Genomic DNA, 18,890 nt, shown 5'->3' on the forward strand with positions numbered 1-18,890 from the left:
TGGGAGGGAGATTTTGTCCTGCAAGTTGGGGAAATTTGGGAACGGGAGGTGCGGGATCAGCCAGCAGGGGGAGGCGAGGGCTCCGAGCCTGGCCGGGAGCGCGGCTGGCGCGGGGTTCGGCGGCTTCCCCATGGGATCGGTGAATTTGGGGATGGATCTCCGGATTTAGGGAATTCCTGGGGTTCCTGGGAGGGGAATGCAGTGGGATCAGGGACTGGGAATTTCTGTAGAGAGGAATACAGTGGGATCAGGGAATTCCTGGAATTCCTGAGAGGGAAATGCATTAGGATCAGGGAATTCCTGAGAGCAGGGAATGCAGTGGGATCAGGGATAGGGAATTCCTGGGGTTCCTGAGAGGAGAATGCAGTGGGATCAGGGAATTCCTGGGAGCAGGGAATGCAGTGGGATCAGGGAATTCTGGAATTCCTGAGAGGGGAATGCAGTGGGATCAGGGATAGGGAATTTCTATAGAGAGGAATACAGTGGGATCAGGGAATTCCTGGAATTCCTGAGAGGGGAATGCAGTGGGATCAGGGAATTCAGGAATTCCTGGAATTCCTGAGAGGGGAATGCAGTGGGATCAGGGATAGAGAATTCCTGGAATTCCTGGGAGCAGAGAATGCAGTGGGATCAGGGAATTCTGGAATTCCTGGAATTCCTGGGAGCAGGGAATGCAGTGGGATCAGGGAATTCTGGAATTCCTGGAATTCCTGGGAGCAGGGAATGCAGTGGGATCAGGGAGTTCCTGGAATTCCTGGGAGCAGGGAATGCAGTGGGATCAGATCAGGGAATTCCTGGAGTTCCTGAGAGGAGAATGCAGTGGGATCAGGGAATTCTGGAATTCCTGAGAGGGGAGTGCAGTGGGATCAGGGAATTCCTGGGAGCAGGGAATGCAGTGGGATCAGGGATAGGGAATTTCTATAGAGGGGAATGCAGTGGGATCAGGGAATTCAGGAATTCCTGGAATTCCTGGGAGCAGGGAATGCAGTGGGATCAGGGGATTCAGGAATTCCAAGGAGAGGATCAGACCAAGGGAATCCCTGGAATTCCAGGGAGCTCCTGCCTGGTTTTTTGGGACATTTTGGGATGGAGCTGTCCCACAGCCCTGGCAGCTCCATCCCAGGAATCCGGGGTGGTTTTTAGGGCCAGAGTTGGGGATTTTGGGCAAACCCAGGGCCGGGATGGGGATCTGGAGCTGTTCCCATGGGAATTGCCCCATTCCAAGGCTGGGATCCCACGGGGCTCCCTTGGGACCCCTCAGGTTGGATTTTTTTCCCCCTGGATCCAGGAATTCTCTCCCCCTGCCAGAGCAGCGCCCAGCAAATCCCGAATTCCTGGGAATTCCTTGGAATTCCTCCTCTTTGTGCCGCTTTCCCGCCCCAGTCCCACCGAACCCAGGGATCCCCCGGGGGCTCTGCCCTGCTCGTGGATTCTGGGATTCATCTTCAGCCAGGAAGGGCAGAATTCTCCGCCAGGACAGAGCTGGGTTGGGAAAACCTCTGGAATTTGCTCCTCCCTGGATCTTTTCCCAGCCTTTTCCTAATCCCAGAGTTGGGTTTTCCGTAACATGGGAAGTTTCAGGGCCGTTTTGGGCCCAAACCCCTCGGTTTTGGCTGAGCTGAAAGCCCCTCCTGATGAAGGAAATGCCATTTTTGAACCATTTCCTCCAGAATATTTAAACCCCCCCCTCTTCCCCTCTAGCAGGAAAAAAAATTCCAGTCCTGAATTCCCAACGTTGCAATTCCCTGGAATTCTCTGCATTCCCCCCCTTGCAGCCTCCAGTGGTGCCACAATTTCCTGCTCAGGATAATCCGGGATAATCCGATTTTTAAATGCCGAAAAACCCCAAAATAAGCGATCCGCAATTTGTTTTCCAGGTTTTCCAAAGCCATTTTTTTCCTCCTCAATAAATTCTCCAGCATTCCAGGCTGCTCTTCCAAGAATTCCAGAATCTGGGATGGTTTTTGTTGGTTTTTTTTTTTTTTTCCTGCTCTTCAGCTCCGCTCTGTATCGGATCATTCTGAGAATTTATGAACTTCCTTTCTGTGGAAGAAGATTAAAAATTCCAACCCCTCTTCCCGGGTCTGGCCGTGCTGTGAGATGCTGGGAGGGCGGGGTGGGATCCTTTCCAAAGAATAAAAAATACGGGAAAATGGGAAAATTTGGTTTAAAAGGCAGGGAGTTCAAGGCTGGGATTTGCTGTGGTTTCTTAATCCTTGGATTTCCATTTTCGCCGCACCCACAGAATTCCACAGGGATGGGAAACTCCAAGGGGTTTGTCCAGGTGTTCCCTCCTTTCTGCACCTGCCACTTCTGCTTTATTTTCCCATTTCATTTTGCTTTCTTCTCCTATTTTATTTTGCTTTTTCCCTATTTTATTTTGCTTTATTTTCCCATTTTACTTTGCCTAACTGTCCTCGTTTATTTTCCTTTTTTTTTTTTTTCCCCCCTCCCCATTTATTTTGCTTTTTTTTTCCCCATTTTATTTCTCTGTTTTTTCCATTCCTCGGTGGAACCCGAGGGATCGGCGCCCCCAGAGCTGCGCGCTTTTCCCGGCAATTCCTTCCCGAGGCTTTGGGCTTTAACCCGAGCCACGTTTGGGGGAGGCGGAGCCAGGAGAGGGCGGCGGAGCTGCCGCAATCCCAAAATCCAGGACGAACCCGGAGCCAGCGGGGCTGGCCCGGCCCCTGCGGGAACCGGGCGGGTCCGGGGGTCGGGAAAGGCGCCCGTGGGTGCCCCGGGCTCTGCCCTCGCCTCCTCCCCGGGGCCCTCGGCAGTGGAAAATCACCGGGAGCGTCCCCAACAACCCCCGGGGTGGGATGGCCCGGGATGGAGCCGGGATGAGCCGGGATGGGCCCGGGATGAGCCCGGGATGGGTCCGGGATGGGCCCGGGATGGGTCCGGGATGGGTCCAGGATAATCGCGGGATGGGTCCGGGATGAGCCCGGGATGGATCCCGGATGGGTCTGGGATGAGCCCGGGATGGATCCGAGATGAGCCCGGGATGAGCCCGGGATGAGCCCGGGATGGGTCCGGGATGAGCCCGGGATGAGCCCGGGATGGGTCCGGGATGGGCCCGGGATGGGTCCGGGATGAGCCCGGGATGGGTCCGGGATGGGCCCGGGATGGGTCTGGGATGGGTCCGGGATGGGTCCGGGATGGGCCCGGGATGGGTCCGGGATAATCGCGGGATGGGTCCGGGATGGGTCCGGGATGGATCCCGGATGGGTCTGGGATGAGCCCGGGATGGGTCCGGGATGGATCCGGGATGGGCCCGGGATGGGTCCGGGATAATCGCGGGATGGATCCGGGATGGGCCCGGGATGGGTCCGGGATGGATCTGGGATGAACCCGGGATGGATCCGAGATGAGCCCGGGATGGGTCTGGGATGAGCCCGGGATAATCGCGGGATGGATCCGGGATGGTCCGGGATGGGCCCGGGATGGATCTGGGATGAACCCGGGATGGGTCCGGGATGGATCCGGGGTGATCCCGGGGTGATCTTTGCCCCGCTGGGAAGCTGCAGGAGCCCCTGGGGAATTCCCCCTTTGGATTCTCCCGCTCGGAGCGGCTCCAGGGCGGGGAAGTGTCCGGGGAGAGCCGGAGAGTCTCAGGCTGGGGAGGGGAGAGAAGAATTCCCTGACAGGATTCCCCGACAGGATTCCCTGACTGGATTCCCTAAAAGAATTCCCTGACAGGATTCCCCAACAGGATTCCCTGACAGGATTCCCTGACAGGATTCCCTAAAAGAATTCCCTGACAGGATTCCCCAACAGGATTCCCTGACTGGATTCCCTAAAAGAATTCCCTGACAGGATTCCCGGACAGGATTCCCTGACAGGATTCCCTAAAAGAATTCCCTGACAGGATTCCCCGGACAGGATTCCCTGACTGGATTCCCTAAAAGAATTCCCTGACAGGATTCCCTGATTCCCTGACAGGATTCCCTGATTCCCTGACGGGATTCCCTGGCGTTCCCCAGGAGGAGCCGCTGGGGCAGGGTCGGCACCTCCGGCCCGGGCGAGCCAGGAAAGGTCCCGGGAGCGCCCCGAGCTCCGCTCTGCGACAGAATTTTACCGAAACGAGCAAAAATCCCGACGTTTGGGGCTCGGGGACAGCGTGGCACCGCCGGCTCCTCCCGACCTTTGGAATCCCGGCCGCGCCTTTGCATTCCGGGACGCTTTTAATTAAAAGCCACCCAAAAGCCCCGAGCTCCGCCGGGGTTTGGCCGTCCCGGCGCGGTCCCGGGCGGGCCCGGTGTCCCGAGGGCGCTGCCCCGGTGTTTTTATCTCGGCGGCTCCTGCGGCCCCCGCGATAGCGGCGGAGCCCGGGCGGGGCAGCCCTGGCACTGCCACCCTGCAATTGCCCGTCCCGGTTCCTAAAATTACCGGGGGGCCCCGCCCGCTGCGGCCGCCGGGCCCCCCCGCCCGTCCCCGCCGCTATTTTGGGGACAATTCGGGCGTTTTTCTCGCTCGGCGCCGCGCTTGGCTTCGGGGCCAGAACCTCCCCCCCCAGACGGGTTCGGTTACACAAGCCCGGAGCGGTCACCGGGGGGGGCACCGGGGTTTTTGTTGGTTTTTCCCGATTTGGCAACTTTTGGCAGCGGGGGGGGCGGCGGGACCCGCGTGCGGCGCTCCCCCCGCCCCTCGGAAAGGGGGCGCGGCCTGAGCTGGCCCCGCCCCTCCGAGGCGAGGAAGCTGCGCTGCCATTGGCTGCGCGGGCGATGACGTCGGCGCACTGCGGAGGCTCCGCGCGGCCCCGGCGGCGTCGCTTTAAAGGGGCCGCGCTAGCGGCAGCGCCGGCGGCGGCGGCACCGGCCCCGAACCGGCCCCGGAGCGGCCCCGAACCGGCCCCGGAGCGGCCCCGAGCCCGGGCTGCCCCCGCGCCGCCCCCGCACACTCCGGCACCGGGGCGGACCGGGCGCTCCCGGCACGTTCCGACCCGGTAAGGAGGCGAGAGGCGGCACCGCGGCGGTACCGGGAGATGCCGGATCCGCAACGGCTGCTGCCGGTACCGGCGGGTTTCCCCCCGGCTGGACCCTGCCGGGATCGGATGGTGCCGGTGCCGGGGGTCTCCACCCGGCGGGAACCTGCCGGGAGCCGGGCGGGTGGTGCCGGTACCGGGGGGTGCCGGTACGGTTTGACCCTGCCGGTACCGGGGCGGCTCCTGCCGGTACAGGGGGGGGGGTCCTGTTTCGGTTGGACCCTGCCGTGCCTGGGGCGGATGTGCCGGTACCGGGGCGGTCCTTACCCGGTTGGACCCCGCCGGTACCGCTGCGGCTGCTGCCGGTATCGGGAGGTGCCACCCGGGCACGGAGCGGCCGCGATTCAGCCCCGCCGGTACCGGGAGGAGCCGCGGAGCTCGGGGAGGGGCTGTGCCGGTACCGGAGCCGCTGCCAGCCCGGCGGTACCGGGGGAGAGGCCACGGGATCCGGGACCCCGGGCTGGATCCCCCGAACCGCCGCGTTCCGGGGCCGAACCGGGGCTGCGGTAACGCCGCGGATCCCGGCAGGAAAAACAAATCCCGGGAAAAGCCGGAGCAGCCCCGTCACCCGAGGTGACCCGGAACGCTCCGCCCGTGCCCGTGCCCGGGAATTCGGGGGGAAAGCGGAGCCCGGGGAGGGACGAGGGGACCCCGGGGCTGGCGGGACCCGCTCCGGGCGCTCCTTAACGGGGATTCCCGTTAATTCCCGCATTTTCGGCTCTTTCGGGAGCCGGGGCTCGCAGCGGGTCGGGTTTAATTCCAGCGGCGGCGGGATCGTGTCCCGGTCCCGGTTCTCCCCCCGCTCGGTGTCCCGGGAATTCCGCCCCGGAGCTGGAACTCGCTCGAGGGCAGAAGTTGGGTTGGAGTTGGTTAAAAACGCGAATATTCCGCGCTCCAAAATCGGCTTTGGGGTTAAAAACCTCCGGACCGGGCACGGTCAGAGAGCGCCGGTGCCCCGGGAACGCTCCCGGTACCGGCACTTGCAGGGGCGGCACCTCCCGGTCCCGGCTCCCCGCGGCCGCTCCTCTCCGGTGCCGGGCGGGACCGGGCGCGGCGGGGACGATTTCGGCCCCTCCTCGCTCGGCTCTGGGCACAGAGATCCCCAAAACCCCGAAACCCGGGGCGCAAACGGCGCCGGGAAACGATTCCCGGCATTTCCGCGGCGTTTTCCCACCCGCAGCCCAAACTCGGCGAGTTGAAACCTTTATTCCGGAGCAATTATCCCGTTTATTTCCCGTCCCTCCGGCTGCGCTTTTTTGGGAAAACGCGGCCGCTTCCCTTCCCAAGGGACCCCCTTTTATTTGGGGAAGGCGCTCCCGGTTCTCCCATCCCACACCAAAATTCGGGATCCGCTCCCGCCGGGATTTCCCATCCCGCACCAAAATCTGGGATCTTCTCCTGCCAGGATTTCCCCTCCCTTTGCCCCATCCCGCACCAAAATTCGGGATCCGCTCCCGCCGGGATTTCCCCTCCCTTTGCCCCATTCCGCACCAAAATTCGGGATTTTCTCCGGCCGGGATTTCCCATTCCTCACCAAAATTCGGGATCTTCTCCCGCTGGGATTTCCCCTCCCTTTGCCCCATTCCGCACCAAAATTCGGGATTTTCTCCGGCCGGGATTTCCCTTCCCGCTGCCCCCGGGCCCGGCTCTGGGTGTCCGTGGATCCATTCGGGTCCGGCAGATTTCCTAAATTAATTTTTCCCCTCCCGTGGGATCAGGGGTGGAGTTGGGAATTGCAGATCCCTGGCCGAGCTCGGCTTTATTGGGGAGGGATTTCCTTGCCCGTATCCCGAGGATTTTGGGGGTTTTTGGGATGCCAGGAGCCCCCCAGCCCTCAGAGGATTTCAGTCCCAAAATAATCCACAGGAACTCAATCCCCGAATAACGCTGGCTCCGGTTCGGGGGCCTGTTTTGATCCCATTCATCGCGGGTTTGGGACAGGTTTGGGGCCGGGTTTGGGGCTGTTTTTGGGGCGGGTTTGGGGCAGTTTTGGGACAGGTTTGGGGCCAGTTTTGGGGCTGTTTTTGGGGCGGGTTTGGGGCAGTTTTGGGACAGGTTTGGGGCCAGTTTTGGGGCGGGTTTTGGGGCGGGTTTGGGGCAGTTTTGGTACAGGTTTGGGGCCAGTTTTGGGGAGGGTTTGGGGCAGTTTTGGGACAGGTTTGGGGCCGGTTTTGGAGATGGTTTTGGGGCGGGTTTGGGGCAGTTTTGGGACAGGTTTGGGGCCAGTTTTGGGGCTGGTTTTGGGGCGGGTTTGGGGCAGTTTTGGGACAGGTTTGGGTCCAGTTTTGGGGCGGGTTTGGGGCTGATTTTGGGGCGGGTTTGGGGCAGTTTTGAGAGAGGTTTGGGTCCAGTTTTGGGACAGGTTTGGGGCCGGTTTTGGGGCAGTTTTGGAACAGGTTGGGGTCCAGTTTTGGGGCGGGTTTGGGGCTGATTTTGGGGTGGGTTTGGGACAGGTTTGGGGCCGTTTTTGGGGGAGCAGCTCCTGCAGCCGCATCTGGGGATGCTCCGAGCTCCTGCCCCTGGAATTTTTCCCACCCCACAAACCCCAACCCCTCGGGCCCAGAGGAGTTTTTGGGGCAGTTTCACTCCCCAGTGTCCCCAGGGCTCTTTCCCTCCCTCCCAGCACCACCGACTCTCCCTGAGGCTTCATCCCAAATCATTTCCTCGCTGCTGGCGGTGACCAAGCAGTGACCAAAATTCCAGTTCCTCTTTCCTGTTTAATCCCATTTTTTTTTTTTTTCCTTTGGAAGCCGCTCCCAGCCTGGCTGTGCCGTTGTTTGGCTCCGGATTCTGTCTGTAAATAAACCCTCCAGTTCTGACGGCTTTTTTTTTTTTTATTTTTGTAGCAAATAAACACCCAGCGTGTGGTTCCAGGCCTCACTAAAAAAAGGGATTTTCCCACAATTTCCAGCCCGGCTTCCAGCTCCGTTTCCCTGCGCCAGGTGCCGCAGGGTTTTTATTCCAGCCGAGTCATGGGTGGCGTTTGTGCCCAAAATAGCGGCGAGCGGGCCGGGATCCAGCGCAATCCCCACAAATCCCCTTCCCGCAGCCGGGGACAAATCCCCGCGGTCCTCCCGGCCCGGCTGAGCCCAGCTCGCCCTGCGCGGCTCCAATTCCCGGCGGGAATTGCCCAATTTCCAGCCGGCAGAGGGATTTGGGGAGGGTTCCCCTCGCCGGGGACCACCAGGGGTCGGCAGAATTCCGAATTCCGCTTTGCTGTCACTCGCGGGGAATCTCCATCCATCCATCCACGAATTTCCCTGGAAGAAAATCGGGGTGGGGGGGGGAGGTTGGAGCAGGGCCGCTCTTCCCGGGTTGTTTTTGCTGTTCCCGGGTTTTTTTGCTATTCCTTTTTTTTTTCTTCTTTTTTTTTTTTCTTTGCCGTTCTCGGGTTTTTCTTTTGTTGGTTTGGTGGGGTTTTTTTGTTTGTTTGTTGTTTTGTTTTGTTTTGTTTTTTGGGGGGTTATGTTTGTTTGGGTTTTTTTTTTGTTTTGTTTTTGGGTTTTTTTTGTTTTTGTTTTTTTTTTTTCTGTTTTGCTCTTCCCGTTTTTTTTTTTTTTTATTTTTCTGCTCGCTGTTCCCTCGCTGCCCTCACGGGGACTCGGGAGGGCTCTGCGGCTTTGAACGGGCTCTGCTCCCCCTCCCAGCCTTGGAACAGAAACTCCCGAGCTCGGGAATCCCGCGGGAAAAGCCCCGGGATTGACGGAATTCCCGCTTTTCTGTGTCCCACAGCCCCGGGCCCGCGATGGTGCCAGCATGAGGAGGTGCTGCCAGGGCGTGGGGCTGCCATGCCTGTTTAAGGTCAGTGCCACTGCCGGGGGCTTGGGTCCCCGAATTCCAGAATTCCAGAATTCCACCCTGGAGCGGCCAGGAAGGGCTGAGGGCAGCGGGGGCTGCCAGGCCCGGCTGATTTGGGGTTCATGGAATGCCCTGAGCCGGGAGGGATCCCCCAGGACGGTCCAGCCCAGCTCCCGGCCCTGCAGGACACCCCAAAATCCCACCCTGGGCATCCCCTGGGAACGGGGGCATCGCTGGCGCTTGTTCCACCCTCCAAGGGGGGGGAACTGGTCCCTAAAATCCCACCTGGAGCCCCTGGGCTGTCCCCTCTGTCCCAGAGGTGGCACAGGAGGAGGAGGGTGGCCTGTGCCCGCCCAGGTGTCCCCCCCAGGTGTCCCCCCTATCCCCCCTGTCCCAGCCCAGGTGTGCCCAGGTGTCCCCCCCTGTCCCAGAGGTGGCACAGGAGGAGCAGCCTGGGCTGTCCCCCCCAGGTGTCCCCCCTGTCCCCCCCAGGTGTCCCCCCCAGGTGTCCCGGGTCCGAGGTTGATCCCGGAGCTCTTTCCCAAGGCCGGAAATTCCGTGATCCGGCCCGCGGTCCCCTCTGGGCACAGTGACCGCAGTGACCCCTGGCCCGGATCAGCCTCAGGGCGATCCCTTCATGGGCAGGATGAGGCTCTGGGGCCTGGCACGGGATTAACCCCTCCCGGCCCGGCGGGGATCGTCAGCCCCGGCTCAGGTCCCGGGGCCAGCGGGGTTTGTCCTCCCTGGGGGGACTGGGAACGGATGGTGCCACCAAGGCCCAATGACAGCGGGGTCTGTCTGTCCGTCCCACACCCAGTAACAGCAGGGTCTGTCTGTCCATCCCACACCCCAATAACAGCAGGGTCTGTCTGTCCATCCCACACCCCAATAACAGCGGGGTCTGTCTGTCCGTCCCACACCCCAGTAACAGCAGGGTCTGTCTGTCCGTCCCACACCCAGTAACAGCGGGGTCTGTCTGTCCATCCCACACCCCAATAACAGCAGGGTCTGTCTGTCCGTCCCACACCCCAATAACAGCAGGGTCTGTCTGTCCATCCCACACCCCCCTGACACTGCTGTCTGTCTATCCGTCCCACATCCCAATAACAGCAGGGTCTGTCTGTCCATCCCACACCCCAATAACAGCAGGGTCTGTCTGTCCGTCCCACACCCCAATAACAGCAGGGTCTGTCTGTCCATCCCACACCCCCCTGACACTGCTGTCTGTCTGTCCGTCCCACACCCCAATAACAGCGGGGTCTGTCTGTCCATCCCACACCCCAATGACAGCAGGGTCTGTCCGTCCCACACCCCAATAACAGCATGGTCTGTCTGTCCCACACCCCAAGAATAGCAGGGTCTGTGTGTCCCACACCCCAATGACAATGGGGTTTATCCCAATAACACTGGGGTCTGTCCGTCCCACACCCCAATGACACAAGGGTCTGTCCCAATTACACCAGGTTCTGTCCATCCCACACCCCAATAACACCAGGTTTTGTCCGTCCCACACCCCCCTGACCCCGCTGTCTGTCTGTCCATCCCACACCCCCATAACACCAGGTTTTGTCCGTCCCACACCCCCTGACCCCGCTGTCTGTCTGTCCATCCCACACCCCCATAACACCAGGTTTTGTCCGTCCCACACCCCCCTGACCCCGCTGTCTGTCTGTCCATCCCACACCCCCACTGACACCAGGTTTTGTCCGTCCCACACCCCCCTGACCCCGCTGTCTGTCTGTCCATCCCACACCCCACTGACACCAGGTTTTGTCCGTCCCACACCCCCCTGACCCCGCTGTCTGTCTGTCCATCCCACACCCCCACTGACACCAGGTTTTGTCCGTCCCACACCCCCCTGACCCCACTGTCTGTCTGTCCATCCCACACCCCCATAACACCAGGTTTTGTCCGTCCCACACCCCACTGACCCCGCTGTCTGTCTGTCCGTCCCCTGCAGGGCGTGGGCATGGCCGGCCCGCGTCCGCCGCGATTCCTGCTGGTGTTTGACTTTGACGAGACCATCGTGGACGAGAACAGCGACGACTCCGTGGTGCGGGGCCGGGCGCTGCCGGAGCCGCTGCGCCAGAGCCCGCGCGGGGGCAGCTACAACGAGCACATGCAGCGCGTGCTGGCCTTCCTGGGCGAGCAGGGCGTGCGCCCCGCCGAGCTCCGCGCCGCCTACGAGAACATCCCGCTGGCCCCGGGCATGGCCGAGCTCTTCCAGCTGCTCTCCAAGCACCAGGAGCTCTTCGAGCTGGTGCTCATCTCCGACGCCAACACCTTCGGCATCGAGGCCAAGCTGCGCGCGGCCGGCGCCCGCTCGCTCTTCCGCAAGGTCTTCAGCAACCCGGCCAGCCTGGACCGGCGCGGGGTGCTCACGCTGGGGCCCTACCACAGCCACAAGTGCCTGCGCTGCCCGGCCAACATGTGCAAGGCCAAGATCCTGGGCGAGTACCTGGCGGAGCGGGCGCGCGAGGACGTCGAGTTCCAGCGCGTGCTCTACGTGGGCGACGGCGCCAACGACTTCTGCCCCGCCGGGACGCTGACGGCGGCGGACGTGGCGTTCCCCAGGAAGGGCTACCCCATGCACAGGCTGATCCAGGAGAGCCAGGAGAAGCAGCCGGGGGCGTTCCAGGCCGCCGTGGTGCCCTGGGAGTCGGCGGTGGAGGTGGCGCGGTACCTGCAGGAGCTGCTGCGCAAAAAGTGCTGAGGGAGGGAGGCGGCTCCGGGCCCGGCCCCGCTCCCGGGATGTTCTCCCGCCTTTCCCGGCTCCGTTCCCGGGATGTTCCTCTGCCTTTCCCGGCTCCGTTCCCGGCTCTGGGCCCGGCTCCGCTCCCGGGATGTTCTCCCGCCTTTCCCGGCCCCGCTCCCGGGATGTTCTCCCGCCTTTCCCGGCCCCGCTCCCGGGATGTTCTCCCGCCTTTCCCGGCCCCGTTCCCGGCCAGTGAAGCACTTTCTGCAGGCCCCCGGCCCTGCCCAGCCTCGCAGCCACGGCCCCTGCACCCTTTGCCGACCTGACGGGGATTTCTGGCGGAGTTTTGCTTCCTTCCCCTTTTGACCTCGAAAGGGAATTCCTAAAAATGCAGCAGCCGGCTCCCCACGGGCTGGGCTCGGCCTTGCTCCTGCCATCCTACCCTGGCCTGCCTGGCCCTGGGCTCCTGATCCCGCTGGGAATTCTGGCTGGGAAATCCCTGCTCGCTGGGCTCCTGATCCCACTGGGAATTCTGGCTGGGAATTCCCTGCCCCGAGCCCTTTCCTGGATCCTGCGGGGCCCCTCCTACCCCAGGGAGGGTCAATTCCCCCTGACCTGGGCACCTCCGAGGTGCCCCAATCGCCCCTGGGACGCTTCTGGCACCGGGTCCCCAGAGGCCAAACCCCCCCTCCCCACTGCAGTATTAATTAATTAATTCCCCCTTCTAATTGCACTCTGCAGGGGCACCTCCAGGGGTTGGCTCCTCCTGGATTTATCCCGGGTTTATCCCGGGTTTATCCACAGCCTTACCGGCCCCCGAGGGCGGCCCTGGCTCCCCCAAACCCGGCAGGAATTGACCAAAGCAGCCCCGAGTTGTTCCTCCTCCGTGCTACCCCCTCCCTCGGACTGTGTGGAACTCAAAGCCATGGAATTAAAGACACAAATCTGTGTAAGATGGACAGAGCTCTGTATTGCAGACAGACAGACAGACACGAGCCTGGCTGGGACACAGCCCTGAGCTGCACCGAGGGGGGCTCCTGCTCTGGCTCCTGCTCGGGCTCTGCCCCTCAGGCCCTGGAGTCTGGGGGACGGACAGGGGATGGACAGGGGATGGATGGACAGGGGATGGACAGAGGATGGACAGGGGATGGACAGGGGATGGATGGACAGGGGATGGATGGACAGGGGATGGACAGGGGATGGACAGGGGATGGATGGACAGGGGATGGACAGGGGATGGACAGGGGATGGATGGACAGGGGATGGATGGACAGGGGATGGACAGGGGATGGATGGACAGGGGATGGACAGGGGATGGACAGGGGATGGATGGACAGGGGATGGATGGACAGGGGATGGACAGAGGATGGACAGGGGATGGACAGGGGATGGATGGACAGGGGATGGACAGGGGATGGATGGACAGGGGATGGATGGACAGGGGATGGATGGACAGGGGATGGACAGGGGCTGGACAGGGGATGGACAGGGGATGGACAGGGGATGGATGGACAGGGGATGGACAGAGGATGGACAGGGGATGGACAGGGGATGGACAGGGGATGGACAGGGGATGGATGGACAGGGGATGGACAGAGGATGGACAGGGGATGGATGGACAGGGGATGGATGGACAGGGGATGGACAGGGGACACTCTGGGGACACTCTGGGGACACTGGGGACACTCTGGGGACACTCTGGGGAGCGGTTTTGGGGCTGGAGCATCCCTGGAGCCCACAGGGACAGTGGGCTCTGCTCTGTGCCTGGGGTTCTGTTCTGGGCTGGGATCCAGAGCTGGGATCCAGGGCTGGGATCCAGAGGTGCCCCCTGGGATCAGCTCCTGCCCCGCTGCGTTCCCAGCTCAGTGTCCTCCTCGGTGTCCTCCTGCCGCGGGTCAGGGAGCGGGGCCACCACTGCAGGACAGGGACACGGACATGGAGCCACCTCTGGGGACAGGGACACGGTCATGGAGCCACCTCTGGGGACAGGGACATGGACATGGAGCCACCACAGGGCACGGGGGACAGGAGTGGCTTTGGCACCGCAGAGCGTGGCAGGGGGGGCTCTGCGTGCTGGGCAGGGGCTGGCCCAGGGGACCCAGGGGGTTTGGGACCCTCTGTAAGGGGATTTGGGACCCCGGTGCCTCTCCCCAGGGGTTTGGGACCCTCTGTACCCCTCTGCAGGGGTTTGGGACCCCCTGTACCTGTCTACAGGTAGCTCTGCGGGTCCCATGGGGGGTCCTCTGCGTCCGGTGGCGGTGGCAGGGCCAGGTCCCCAAAGTCAGGCTCGGCCGGGGGCGGCGGCGGCAGCTCGAGGTCATCGGGGGCTGCGAAAACCCCAAAAGGGCGAGGGGTGCAGGGCGAGGGATGGGGGGCTCGGAAGGGATGGGGCCGGGTCAGACGCGGCCCCCGTGCCCCTGTCAGCCCCGGAGCCCTGAGCACTCACCTGGGGGCGGGGGCACGGCCAGGTGCCCGGGGGGAGGTGGCAGCAGGTGCCCGGGGAGGGGTGGCGGAGCTGGGATGGCAGCGGCGGGCGGGGGCGGCCCCACGGGCAGGGGTGGCGGGGCAGGAATTCCGTCCCCAGGAGCGGCCGGGGCCCCGCTGGAGCTGGGGGCGAGGAGGAGCAGCAGTGTCAGGGCGGGGGTCCCTGTGTGCCCGTCCTGGGCACAGACACGGGGCCGTGCCAGGACGAGGTGGCACCGTGTGGCCTCTGCAGCTCTGCAAACCCTTCCCCACCCCGTGCCCCATTTCCCATCACTCCCATCAATCCTACAATTCCCACAATTTCCCATCCTAATTTCCCATTATTTCCCATCATAATTTCCCATTATTTCCCATCATAATTTCCCATTATTTCCCATTATTTCCCATTATTTCCCATCATTCCCATCATTATTTCCCATCATCATTTCCCACCATTCCCCCTCTCCCTAAAGGACACCCTTGCCCTGCCCACGAGCCCTGCCAGGGCAGCAAATCCCCCAAACCCCCATTTTTCCCCCAAACCCCTATTTTTCCCCCAAAACCCCATTTTTTCCCCCAAACCCCGAGCACAGGAGCTGCCCCGGTACCTGAGTGGGGAGGAGCCGCAGGAGCCGCTCGGGAGCTTCCCCGTGGGAACCACGGGCGGCTGCACCGGCTCCGGGACACGGCTGCTCCTCCTGCGGGACCGACAGGATCAGTGGGGTCAGTGGGATTGCATGGAATCCATGGGATCAGTGGGATGGGATCAGTGGGGTCAATGGGGTCAGTGGGGTCAGTGGGGTCAATGGGATCAATGGGATTGCATGGAATCCATGGGATCAGTGGGGTCAATGGGGTCAATGGGGTCAGTGGGGTCAATGGGATCAATGGGATTGCATGGAATCCATGGGATCAGTGGGATGGGATCAGTGGGGTCAATGGGATTGATGGGATGGGATCGACGGGATGGGATTGATGGGATGGGATCAGTGGGACCAATGGGATCAATGGGATCAATGGGATCAATGGGATCAATGGGATGGGACCCATGGGATGGGATGGGATCAGTGGGATGAGATCCATGGAATCCATGAGATCCGTGGGATCAATGGGTTGGGATCAGTGAGTTGGAATGGGATCAGTGGAATCCATGGGATCAATGGGATCAATGGGATCAATGGGATGGGTTGGGATCGGTGGGATGGTCTGGGATCAGTGGGATGGGATCAGTGGAATCCATGGGATCAATAGGATCAGTGGGATGGGTTGGGATCAGTGGGACGGAACGGGAGGAGATGGGACTGTGCCAGAGCCCACCCCTGTGCCAGCACCCCCCGGTGACCCAGCAGGGCCCCTCTCACCCCAGCGTCCCCGCAGCCTGGGCTGAGGAGCATTTGGTGCTTTTGCGAGCCAGGGTGCCCGTGCGGGACAGCTGCGTGCTGGTGTCCTGTGACACACGGACACGGGGACACACGGACACACACGGACACGGGGACACACGGACACACGGACACACGGACACACGGACACACGGGGACACACGGACACACGGGGACACACGGACACACGGACACACGGACACACGGGGACACATGTGGGTGCCATCCCTGCCCCGTGACCTCCGGGGCTGCGTCTCTCCTCCCCAGGGAAGCGGACTCGGGCTCGGGCGGCGCCGGGGCCGCGGGGGCTGCGGGGAGGGACCGGGGGATGCGGGGGCGGCCCCGAGGCAGCAGCGGCACCGTGGGAACCGCGGCCCCGGCGGCCCCGAGCCCTGCGCGGGGGTTTCCGGAGCGGGGGAGGATCCGCGGGGCTCGCAGGAACCCGAACCCGCCCGTGCGGGATTTCTGCAGTGGGGGAGCATCTGTGGGGCGCGGAGGCCTCTGAACCCCTCCTGTGGGGTTTTCCAGAACGGGGCAGGAGCCGTGGGGCTGTGAGGACTCCAGAACCCTTTTGTGGGCACCTTTCAGAGCTGCCAAAGGCTCCACGGGGCTCTGGGGCTCCCAAACCCCTCCTGTGCGGGTTTTCTGAGGCGGGGAAGGATCTCTGGGGTGCCAGAGCCCCAAGGCTGAGAGGGCACAGACAGAGCCCAGTTCTCCATGGAGGAGGGGTCTGAGCCACCCGTGCCCCGCTCAGGGGACACCGGGGACACTTGGGGATACCGGGGACCCAGAAATGCCACCCCAGCCCCTGTGGGACCCACCTTGACACCGTGGCCGACGCCGTCCAGGACGCTGAAGTTGAGGGGTCTCCTGTAGTAGGGCTCCAGCACGGGGGGCTCCGGGGGGGGCAGAACCTTCTGGAAGCTCAGGCACCTCCTGGTGACGGTCAGGGCCCCGATCTCGCGGCGGGACACCTTCTCCTTGTGGATGTCCACGCTCTGCCGAGGTGACGCTGTCCCCAAAGTGCCACCGCGGGCTGTCCCCCCTCCCCCGGGTGCCACCACCCCTGCCAGCCCCGGGTCCCTGCCCGGGAGGGAGGGGACAGGATTGCCAAGGGGCGGGTCCTGCTCTGGAATGGGGACAATGGGGACAATGGGGACAATGGGGACAATGGGGACAATGGGGACAGGCTGTCCACAGCAGGGAATGGGGACATGGCCCTGGGGAGGGGACAGGAGGGGCTCAGCCACCCCGAGCTGCTCCCCTGCTGCTTCCACAGGGCCCTGTCCCCTCTCGTGGCTGCTCCAGGTGGCTCCCAGGTGCCAGGGAGAGCCCAGGTGCCCACAGGACCCCTCAGCAGTGTCCCCAAGCTCAGGGTCCCCACAGGACCCCTCAGCAGTGTCCCCAAGCTCAGGGTGCCCACAGAACCCCTCAGCAGTGTCCCCAAGCTCAGGGTGCCCACAGGACCCCTCAGCAGTGTCCCCAAGCTCAGGGTCCCCACAGGACCCCTGCAGCAGTGTCCCCAAGCTCAGGGTGCCCACAGGACCCCTCAGCAGTGTCCCCAAGCCTGGGTGCCCACAGGACCCCTCAGCAGTGTCCCCAAGCCCCGGGAGCACAGGGCCAGGCTCCAGCTGGGGACAGTGTGCCATTCAGGCAGTGCCATTCAGGCAGTGCCATTCAGGCGAACGCTCTGCGCTCCCCCTCGCAGATCTGGGGACACTTTGGGATGGGCAGGTGTGACCGGGAAGCGCCCCCGAGGCCAATCCCTGCCCAGCCCGGGGCTGGCTCTGCCTCCCGCCCCTCGGAGCCCCCCGCAGCCCCTGTCCCCTGTCCCCCCCGGTGCCCCGCGGTCCCACCTGTGCCACGCAGGTGACATCGGCCTCCAGCTGGCGCAGCTGGGCCGCCTGCAGGTCCATGAGGCGCAGGAAGGCTCTGGCCAGGCTGCTGACCTGGTAGGTGACGCTGGCCAGGGACTGCGTGCTCAGAGCCATCGTCTCCTGCAGCGCCTTCCTCTTGTCGCCGGCCTGCAGGGGACAGAGCCCAGAGCCGTGGGACGAGCCCTGCCCGCCCGGAACCCCCCGAGGAGTTTCCTTCTGCTTTCCAGATGCCCCGCACTTCCCCGGGCAAGTGCAGGGATTCCCCGGGATTCCTGCCGGGAATGAGATCCCGGGGGGCTCCGGAGGTCACCGAGGGCCCGGCTCAGCCCCCGGGGACAGCCAGGGGACCACGCGTGGCACAGCCGGGGTGGCAGCGGCCGTGCCGGGGCTCCCAACCGTGCCGGGGCTCTGAACCGTGCCCGGGCTCCGAACCGTGCTGGCTTTGCTCTGAGCTGTGCCGGGGCCGTGCTGGGTTTGCTCTGAGCCGTGCCGGGCTTTGCTCTGAGCCGTGCCGGGGCCGTGTCGGGGCTCCGAACCGTGCTGGGTTTGCTCTGAGCTGTGCCGGGGCCGTGCCGGGCTTTGCTCTGAGCCGTGCTGGGTTTGCTCTGAGCTGTGCCGGGGCCATGCCGGGGCTCTGAGCCGTGCCGGGGCTGTGCCGGGCTTTGCTCTGAGCCGTGCTGGGTTTGCTCTGAGCTGTGCCGGGGCCGTGCTGGGTTTGCTCTGAGCCGTGCCGGGGCTCAGCTCCCGGAATAGCTCACCCCATTTCCTCTCGGTTCTGCCCCGCTGGCTCCGGGCCCCGCGATGGCGGAGCCGCCTCGGGGCCGGCAGCAGCCACGGCCCGGCCCCGGTGGGCGCCCGGGGAGCCCTGCCCGGCAGGGAGAGCCAGGATGGGCATTTTCCTCCTGACTCCATCTCCTACGCTCCTGTCGCGGCCCTCGGTGAGCCAGGCAGGCAGGGAGGAGGAGGAGGAGGAGGATGAGGAGGTGGAGGAGGAGGAGGAGGATGAGGACAAGGAGGATGAGGATGAGGAGGAGGACAAGGAGGATGGGGCGAGGATGAGGAAGAAGATGAGGAGCATGGGGTGAGGATGATGATGATGAGGATGAGGAGGACGGGGTGAGGATGAGGATGAGGATGATGATGAGGAGGACGGGGTGAGGATGAGGATGAGGATGATGATGAGGATGAGGACAAGGAGGATGGGGTGAGGATGAGGATGAGGATGGGGTGAGGATGAGGACGAGGAGGACGGGGTGAGGATGAGGATGAGGGCACCAGCAGAGCTCCACGCTCGCCCCGCGCGCGCAGGCCCTGCCAGGTGCCCCCTCCCAGCCCCTGTGACACTCACCTGGCCCCAGCCCCCTCCCAAGGTTTCTCCAGCGGTCCCAGCCCCCCGGGAACCCCCCGCACCCCAAACCCCCAAACGCGGGAGCTGCTGGGGGGCGGAGGAGCAGCCGAGGCGCGGGAGGGGCGGCGGGGCCGCAGCCAGGGCGATGCTCGGGCTGCCGGGCACCGCTCCAGCATCGCCACCCCCGGCCCCGCTGACCTGCAGGTAGCTGCTGTGGCAGTACTCGGCCACCCTGAGCAGGTTGTCGTGCTGCTCCCGCAGCCGCTGCCGGCCCGCGGGGATCTCGCTCAGCCGCAGCCGCTCCAGCTCCGACATCGCCCCGGCCCCGGCCCCACTTCCTCCCGGG

At 63.4% G+C, this 18,890-nt stretch overlaps 2 protein-coding genes across 2 annotated transcripts; one reads left to right on the forward strand and one right to left on the reverse strand.

Annotated features, from left to right (window-relative positions):
* The first annotated feature begins 4,836 nt into the window (after positions 1-4,836).
* On the forward strand, positions 4,837-12,430 carry PHOSPHO1 (phosphoethanolamine/phosphocholine phosphatase 1). Its single transcript, XM_066567171.1, has 3 exons — positions 4,837-4,945; positions 8,717-8,785; positions 10,743-12,430. Exons 2-3 carry the CDS (start codon positions 8,741-8,743, stop codon positions 11,493-11,495), a joined length of 798 nt encoding a protein of 265 aa, XP_066423268.1. The 5' UTR covers positions 4,837-4,945; positions 8,717-8,740; the 3' UTR covers positions 11,496-12,430.
* ABI3 (ABI family member 3) lies at positions 12,428-18,859 on the reverse strand. The gene is made up of 8 exons (XM_066567180.1): positions 18,743-18,859; positions 17,176-17,343; positions 16,141-16,317; positions 15,302-15,387; positions 14,549-14,638; positions 13,924-14,084; positions 13,682-13,804; positions 12,428-13,391 (listed from the first exon to the last, which is right to left on the reverse strand). Exons 1-7 carry the CDS (start codon positions 18,857-18,859, stop codon positions 13,686-13,688), a joined length of 918 nt encoding a protein of 305 aa, XP_066423277.1. The 3' UTR covers positions 12,428-13,391; positions 13,682-13,685.
* Positions 18,860-18,890: the final 31 nt, after the last annotated feature.

This window comes from Molothrus aeneus, chromosome 28, assembly GCF_037042795.1.
Source record: "Molothrus aeneus isolate 106 chromosome 28, BPBGC_Maene_1.0, whole genome shotgun sequence".
Lineage (NCBI taxonomy): Eukaryota > Metazoa > Chordata > Aves > Passeriformes > Icteridae > Molothrus > Molothrus aeneus.